The sequence below is a fragment of the Chenopodium quinoa genome, unplaced genomic scaffold (genome assembly GCF_001683475.1).
Source record: "Chenopodium quinoa cultivar QQ74 unplaced genomic scaffold, ASM168347v1, whole genome shotgun sequence".
In the NCBI taxonomy this organism is placed as follows: Eukaryota; Viridiplantae; Streptophyta; class Magnoliopsida; order Caryophyllales; family Amaranthaceae; genus Chenopodium; species Chenopodium quinoa.
Window position 1 is genome coordinate 5,449,349 of NW_018742309.1, and position 8,642 is coordinate 5,457,990.

General features: G+C 36.3%; 1 protein-coding gene across 1 annotated transcript; it reads left to right on the top strand.

Annotated features, from left to right (window-relative positions):
- Window positions 1-1,110: 1,110 nt before the first annotated feature.
- LOC110688563 (ferric reduction oxidase 7, chloroplastic-like) lies at window positions 1,111-6,438 on the top strand. Its single transcript, XM_021865334.1, has 9 exons — window positions 1,111-1,512; window positions 1,614-1,707; window positions 2,017-2,214; window positions 2,980-3,214; window positions 3,523-3,850; window positions 4,079-4,352; window positions 4,783-5,038; window positions 5,145-5,580; window positions 5,975-6,438. Exons 1-9 carry the CDS (start codon window positions 1,281-1,283, stop codon window positions 6,142-6,144), a joined length of 2,223 nt encoding a protein of 740 aa, XP_021721026.1. The 5' UTR covers window positions 1,111-1,280; the 3' UTR covers window positions 6,145-6,438.
- Window positions 6,439-8,642: the final 2,204 nt, after the last annotated feature.

Here is an 8,642-nt window from a genome sequence, read left to right on the forward strand (position 1 = left end):
ACTCTCATTTTCATCATGAACCCAAAACTCATACAAAGAGATTTTAAGAGCTCTAAAAATTGTACGTGTGACCTCAGACACAAGCCCTCAGTCGTTACGACTAGGTCATGATATCAACAATTTTAAGAGAATTGAGTCTACGCTATGTGTACTAAAAACAAGCAAGTTATTGTGCCAGAAATTGCCACATCATGCATATACGAAACCTTTTCTGGATATCTGGTAGGTCCTTCACACTTGTGATTTACATGTTCACTTCTCTTTCCTATCATTTTACTCTTGTGGTTGCCATTCTAAAGTACATGCATTAACAGTGATTTTCATATTACTCAGTACTTCCTACCTAATTAGTTACAACCACATAAACTAACGATACGTAAATCTCAATAATATTCCTAATTTTGTTTTCTTTGGGCTGAATTTTCAATATTATTTCCAAATTACCAACACATTGTTATTGTTATTATTATTTATTTATTTATTTTTTAGTATTGAGGTTTGGTATTTTATGCACTCAAATAGTCAAATGTAGAGCTAATAATTTTTTTTTGTTTTTTTTAAGGAACAATTTGGTTTATTAAGTTTTAGAAGTTTTTTTTTAAAAAAAAAAAAAAAATTGGGAAAATTACTGAGAATATACAAGTTTATCACCCTGATTTTGTTTATCAAGTGGCAAAATTGTAAATAAATTAACAACTTTTCAGTAAATATGGAACCCCTCAAAATTACCTAATTACTTGTACTATATTTTTTAAACAAAGTTCGAGTCGTATTGGGTTCAAGTTAATTCCATTGTTCGTGTTAGTTTTGGGCATCTCTTATTAGCTTCGTGTTGATGTCCACTTAGTTTTAATTTGTACCGTCGTGTTATAGAATGCCAACTCTATACAAATGGTTTATAATACATCATTTTTCTTTAATAATTATTCTTAAATTTTGCAAAAAAAACCCTCTGAAATTGTTTTTTTTAATGGGATAGGGTCTGAAATTCTTGTGGCCTCATTTTTTTCAGCAACAGATAAATTCATATTTTGACATGAAAAAGCCACCAATGGTTCCAGTATCCTGTAACACTTTTTAATTTATTTTTTTTATAAAACATGGTTGCTAAATTTAGGTGGGTCATTTGCAAAAATTAATGGAGGAAAATGAAAGTGGGTGCCACAGCTTTGTTCCTTTTCCACTGATAACAGCAACTTCCCTCTTTTTAAATTAGGGAAATTCTAGTTCTGAAAAACTTACATTTTTATATTATTTTTATGTAATTTTTTTTTTTCAGTATGGGTGAATACTCTACTGATGCACCTTTACTATTAAAAACACCTGAAGTTGAGAAGAAAACAACACCTTCATTATTCAAATCATCAGCAAAATGGGTTCTGAAATCTGTAATATGGGTGGTTTTTGTTTCCTGGATTTTGCTCATGTTTCTTTATCCTTCAGATTTTATGACTCATTTGGTTAATCATAACTGGATTAATGCTACTAATGGAACTGTTTTTGGGTTAACAGGTTTGTGAACTGATCACTTTCCTTCTCATTTTTGGAATAATCTTCCATTTTTTTCGTAATTTTCTTGACGCGAAATGTATTCATTTTGATCATATTTGCAGGAAGTTTGTTTTTTGCTTTCACTGCACCAGTTATGTTATTGGCATTTCTTGCCATGTTGTATCTCATCATCTCAGATGAGGAAGAGATTCAAGAGTATGTATTTCTTGTCATTTAATGAATCTTGAATTTTATATAAAATTCGTCCTACAAGTTATGTCACTTAGATTTAGGGTACTCATGTCCGACATGAAAATGTGTCCAAATGTTTGGTTCAGCTGTATTTTTGACAAATTTTCCATAATTTGTCGAAAATGTTGAAAATACAACATGGTTCTTTGTGATGAAATGAAGAGTCTGAATAACATAGAAATATAGGACACTAGATAGATATTTATTCTGATGTTCAGATTCTTTGTGTAGTGTCTGTAGTTTGTTTATGAACCCTGAATTGTTATGCTGTAGGAGCAAGGCTTCGAAACGTCCTGCTTTGCGCTTGTGGACATTCCCTGTAATGGTGGACGGACCGTTTGGGGTGGTTAATGCAGCAGAGTTCATTGGGATACTTCTCGCTGTTGTGTTCGTTATTTGGGCCTGTGTTGTTGTTACTATACACAACTGGAAACTGATCTCTTCATCTGAAGCAACTTCCTTCTCGAAGAGGTAATACAAAAAAAATATACCACTATGGTGTTATACCTTTGTTACCTCTACCTAGTTAGCAATTAGCATACTGCCAAACTACCGTACAGTTTAAGTTTGAAATGTGCTTTAATTCTCCCAAACTTGCATGGTTTCCCCCATATATTGCAGCTTTAATTTATTCTGTTCTTGAGACTGAAATGGTCGAGTTAGACTGTATATTTTGCAATACAGTTGAATTTAGGGTGAACCTTATCTTACATGGTTACACCTATATAAACTAGCTGCAGAATTTACTTCAGAAAATTGTTGTTTCAGAATCTATGATGGACCTTAATTTTTATGTTACAGTGTAAGTACCACCTGATTTTGAGGTTGATATCATGTTGACATTAAGTCTGATCACCTACCTGCTGGAAATCGCGTTGTTGCTTCGTGTCATAAGGTCCCAATTCATATTCATGAATAAGCTGCTTTCTGCTTTAACGTTTTTAACTCTTTTCCTATCGAAATGCAAGATCAGAGATTCATCCTTACGTACTGTTATGTATAGTGATCAGATTTATAGTAAACGTGACTGTCCTTGTTACTGTGTCTTTTCGTAAATTTTATGGCTCATAGAGGTTTGGATTAAAGAATTTTGTCAACTACTTCTGCCTTCTGTTATGTACACATACAAGCAGAAGTTGAATTCACGTGTATATATGATCCCTTTCATATCTCTACTGTCACTTGATTCTCTAATCTAAACTCATCTTACATTCTTTTTTCCTTCCAATTTTTCAGCTGTTTGATGTTGGAGCAGTCAGGAGCTAAACTTGGACTGATTGGATTGTTTTGTTTATCACTTCTTTTTCTCCCCATTTCGAGGGGGTCTATTCTTCTTCGCCTTATAGACATCCCTTTTGAGCATGCCACCAAATATCATGTTTGGTTGGGACATCTTACTATGGTGCTCTTCACTCTGCATGGATTGTTTTATGTAATTGCTTGGGCAATGGAGGGCCGACTGGTAGAGCAAGTGAGTATCTTCCTAAAACTTAGTGTGTCTGCAATATGCCTCTATCTTGGACAATAAACTAATATAATACTAATATAAGGAGCCGTTTAATCAAATGTAGAAAGGAATTACATGAACAAAATGTTTTTGGTTGAACATGAAAGTTTAAGTTACCTAAGTGGTAAGCAACTACATAGGAAGTACAGCTTCTCAATGTTTTTGCCTACTATTTACACTTTTCCACTTCATACTTCCCATGATTTTTTATGTCAATCAACCTTTAAGCTTCCAATGCTGCAAATTCATGTGTTTCTTACTTCTCCCTGCAGATATTGGAATGGAGAGATATTGGTGTTGCCAATCTTGCTGGTGTCATATCCCTTGCAGCTGGTATATTGATGTGGGTAACTTCCCTGCCTGGAGTAAGGAAGTGGAACTTCGAGTTATTTTTCTACACCCATCAACTCTACGTCGTTTTTGTTGTATTTTTTGCTATGCATGTTGGTGACTTCATATACTGCATGGCTGCTGGAGGAATATTCCTCATCATGCTTGATCGTTTCTTAAGATTTATCCAATCTCGTAAGACAGTGGATATAATTTCTGCGACATCACTTCCTTGTGGAACTGTGGAGCTTGTGCTTTCAAAACCTGCATGTGAGTACTTGATCTGAGGCCATTTATTTCCATGTTTTTGATAAAATTTCAGGAAAATATGGACTAAATTAAACTTGTGGAAACATGTTACAATATAAACTTGCTCTGAGACTTGTGGCATAAGCAAACAACTAGAATCCTTAGTACTCAAGACAAGGAGCCAACATAAACTGATATTAGATAACAATTATATGTTTCGTAATATGTCACTGACAGCTGCAATTACAGGTCTTAGGTACAATGCTCTCAGCTTTATCTTCCTTCAAGTTCGGGAATTATCTTGGCTTCAGTGGCATCCTTTCAGTGTCTCATCTAGCCCTCTAGAGGGTAAAAACCATCTCTCAGTTCTCATAAAGGTTCTTGGAGAGTGGACAGATAAGCTTAAAGGAAAAGTGTCAAACAATCAAAAGGAGCCTCAGAAGCTTCTCGAAACTCAGCTAAAATCTTTGGTAACTGCTTCTGTGGAGGGACCTTACGGACATGAATCACCATATCACTTGACGTATGTCCTATACTCTATAAGATTTGTTTATGCTAGTGTATACTCCAATTAGCCATTGTAAGTTTGTAACGGATATAACCCTGAATGATAGGCTAATTTTCAAACAGAATTGACCTTCTTGACACTCTCTGTAGCCCCTGAACTCAAAATACTACTGTTTAGTTGACTTATGAGACATTTTCTAATAGAGTCCTCAACTGAAAATATAAGATCATAAAACAATGCTTTTCAAGTTTAGTGCTATTTTGGAGAATGCCAAATTTGTTAGTGTCATTAAAAATAACTAATTTAATAGCCTATAGCATTAGGTTACCATAGTCCATGCCGTCCATGGATAATTTTCGCTAAACCTGATTCTTTATAAGTCATTGCTTGCACTTTCTTACATACTTGCATAGCAACAGTCTTACCAATTCTTAATTCTTCTCAGGTACAAATACTTGGTCTTAGTGGCTGGTGGCATTGGTATATCTCCCTTCCTTGCTGTTCTAAGTGATGTCATGCATCGTCTCAAAGAAGGAAAACCTTGCATGCCCAGAAACATCTATATTGTTTGGGCTATCAAAAACTCAGATGAGCTGCCACTTCTGTCAATGATTAATATTGACTCCATAGACCCCATTTTCTATGATGCCTTAAATCTCGACATTCAAATTTATGTCACTCGACAATCAGAACCTAAACTGGTCAGTTACCCTTCCATTGTTACCTGTTTTTTTTTTTTTTTTTTTTTTCCTGCACTTCTCATGTACATTTCTATGTTTTTTTTTTTTTTTTTTTAAATCCTAACAGGAAGAGGGGAAATCATTTGGAGCTATGAATACCTGCACATATCCTGTCTCAAAGCGATCTGCCATATCAGTTTTGGTTGGTACTGGAGATAACATATGGTCTGGGATTTACATCATTGCTTCTTCAATTGGCTTTTTGATCTTCCTGGGTTTGTTGGATGCGCTTTACATAAATCCTTATGGTATACAAGCTTGGTGGTACAAAGGACTTCTTGTATTTTTGTGCATGGTAGCTGCTGTTGTCGTCTTTGGGGGTCTAGTTGTGGCCCTTTGGCATTTATGGGAGCTGAGAATGTTGGCCGCTGAGAGTATAGAATCTAATACCAAGACATCTAACACGGCGCTTCATGATGTTGCAGTTGAACAGAAGAATTCAAATCAAGATTATCTTATTAATTCAAGTACTCTTCGGTATGGATGTAGGCCAGATTTCAAAGGTACATTGCATTCCTTTTTCTGTTTCTGATATATGTAAGAAGCAAGAAACTACAGCAGCAAAAACAAATTTAGATACGAGCAGTTAGGCCCCTAAGTTCAATTTACGTGTAAATGGGTTTATCTAAGCTCATAGAAGAATGGAACCTAAACAACATCAGTGAAATAAGCTAGAAGACTAAAGACCCGATAATCTGTAGGATACAACATAGACAGTCATCAAGCTTCAAGCAATCTTTTATATAATTTTTATCAGACCTGTTTGTCAACTCTGTTTAAATTATCAAAATTATTAGTAGCTTCCAGAATTCGCCACACCCCCCAAAAAATAGATCTGTCAAAGACATTTTGGGCAGTTTTTTTTTATTTACTGCTTGATCTCAATTGTTATTGCAGAAATATTTGAATCATTGTCAGAACAATGGGGGGCAGCTGATGTTGGTGTCTTAGTCTGTGGTCCTGAAACACTTACATCAACGGTTGCCAAGGAAATAAGATCACACAGCCTAAGCAGGAAGCAAAATCATCCGGTTTTCCACTTCAATAGCCATAGCTTCGATCTCTAGAGTAATGTAGTAATTATGCCATGTATTTCGTAATTTTACCTATAAGTTCAGTACTGGTAATAGGAAGGCATAAGTCTGCATGCCCTTCTCCAGAGCTTTGCTTTGGCACAAGCTCTTTCACATATCTCCATTATGTTGTTACTTGTTACAACCGAGCTTAGTAGTGTAATTTTACATTTTTACTTTATTCTGTTTATTGTACAAATGTATGTTATGTGAAGAGGTTGTATGGTACTTTCATTTGGCAATGTATATACAGTAATACTTCTTATGTACAGGAGTACAGATTGTACACTTCAGCATTTTCATAGGTGCATAGAAGTTCTTCAAATGCGCATTTTCATGTTTTCAATTTGGGCTCTCTAATCAGTTTTCATGTTAACCCATGACTACTAACGGGTGGGGTTGATTTAATAGGTTAATTTGGCAAGTTTGGTGCTTAGGTCACATCAGGTCATAATCTAGTCTGGTTAAGTATTTGTTTGCTGTTCGGATTCAAATTGAGTCATATTCATGTCAAATCATGTTGTGTTTTGGTTGATCTAGTTAGATTGTAGATAGGTTAAAGCGGGCTATTTCAAGTACACATATATGTTCTATTCACCTGATTTTCACTTATTTAAACTTAACTGAACTTATTAGAACTTATTAAAACTTATTTTAGTTATAATTTGAACTTGGGTCACCCTTATTATTTTGGATTTATTTTTTCTGAACTGAAAATATCTGAACTTATTTTTCCTAGCCTAAACTTATCTTAACTAAATTGAACTTATTAAACCCGAAATAAGTGAAAATAAGGTAAACAGAACAGACCATAGACATCTAATAATTGTTGGATTCAAATTGTCTTGCGAAAAAATTTGGGTAAGACAGACTCACCGTGAGTCCGCCGCCCAAATAGATCACCGTGACTCATCGAAAATCAGAGTATAGAAAGATCGGAGCATACAGAAGCAGGATCGAAGAAGACGATCCAGATGATGATGATGAAGGTGCCGCGAAGAAGACGATTCAGATGATGATGATGAAGGTGCCGCCATTGACAAACATATAGGAAGATCGAAGCATATAGAAGTAGGATCGAAGAAGACAATCCAGATGATGATGACGAAGGTGCCGCGAAAAAGGCGATCCAAATGATGATGATGAAGGTGCCGCCATTGACATAAGCATGGTGAGTGATTCTTTGGCCATCGAAAATTCCGCCATTGATGCAGCACCTTCATCTTGAGGAGAGAGAAAGAGGAAATGCCTTTATTGAGGAGAAGGTTGAGGAGAGAGAAAATAAGAGGAGAGTGTTGGGGAAATAAGCCCTAAAAATATTAATGTCAGGTATTAGATATTATTGTTTAGTATTAGATTATTATTATCAGATTAGAATATTATTGTCAGATATAATGGACTCACAGTGAGTAAAGTTGGGCATGGGTCGGGCTGACATGTGGGCCGTCCGGCACGGCACGCTTCTCGGCGGGGCACGGCACGGCCCGGGGTGGTGGCCCGGCATGGAACGGTGGCCCGTCGGCGCGCCATGGGCCGTGCCACGGACAGGAGCTGCACTTTTCGGCACGAGCCCGCCCCTTGGCCCACCGTGCCAGCCCGCCCAGGCACGCCCTAAATATATATATTTATATATATTTATTTATTTATATAGTGTAAACATTAAAAAAAAAAAAAGAAGAAGAAGAAGAAAAGCACGGCGGCCCGCAGGCCAGCATGAAGGCCGGCACGACACGAGCCCGCCAGGCACGAGGGTCGTGCCAGGCCGTGGGCTGGCCTTTGAAATTGGCTGGCACGGCACGGCACGAAAACCTGGGCACGCTGGCACGCCCGGCACGGCACGCCAGTGACCGTGGCCCGCAAGGCACGGCTCGCGGCGGCCCGGCCCGGCACGATTCCCAAGTTTAACGGTGAGTCCAGTCTCACGCAAAACCTTCTCATTGTCTTGATTCGAGCCATTTTCAATATTGGTTGAACTTTTGGACGAGTGTTACTAGATTCAAGATATGATCGCATCAGACCATATCTAAAATCGGGTCACTATTTTGCTATAAATAATTGAGATACTTATTTGCAAGTATTGCAACGTGGATGCATATCCTACACAAAGAATTAGTACTTTGTACATCTCAAGATACATCGTTCCTCTTCTAATTGCAACATTGAAGTCGTTGATGCATATCCTACACTATTACCCAGTAATATTTTAGTTTTATTTTAATAAAAATTATAAAAGATTAATATTTTATAAATATGTATTGAGACGAATCTAATAAAATATTACAGAATTTTTTTTATTACATATATTATAAACGACACTTAATGGAATGTATGTGAATAGTATAAAATATAAAGTGTTGCAATTAAAACATAAAAAATGAAGTTGTTATTAGGGACAAAATATTCATTTACATTATTTAATTTGTTCCTAAAAATTGCATACCATAAAACTATACTACAAATATAAGTAAACAAATAAAGTACTTTCGTATATT

What these genes read in the sequence shown, in the direction of transcription:
- LOC110688563 (XM_021865334.1), top strand. Translation starts at nt 1,281, where the DNA reads ATGGGTGAATACTCTACTGATGCACCTTTACTATTAAAAACACCTGAA. An exon ending in AGGGCCGACTGGTAGAGCAA is followed by an intron (nt 3,215 to 3,522) that starts GTGAGTATCTTC and finishes TTCTCCCTGCAG; the next exon opens with ATATTGGAATGGAGAGATAT. An exon ending in GACAATCAGAACCTAAACTG is followed by an intron (nt 5,039 to 5,144) that starts GTCAGTTACCCT and finishes AAATCCTAACAG; the next exon opens with GAAGAGGGGAAATCATTTGG.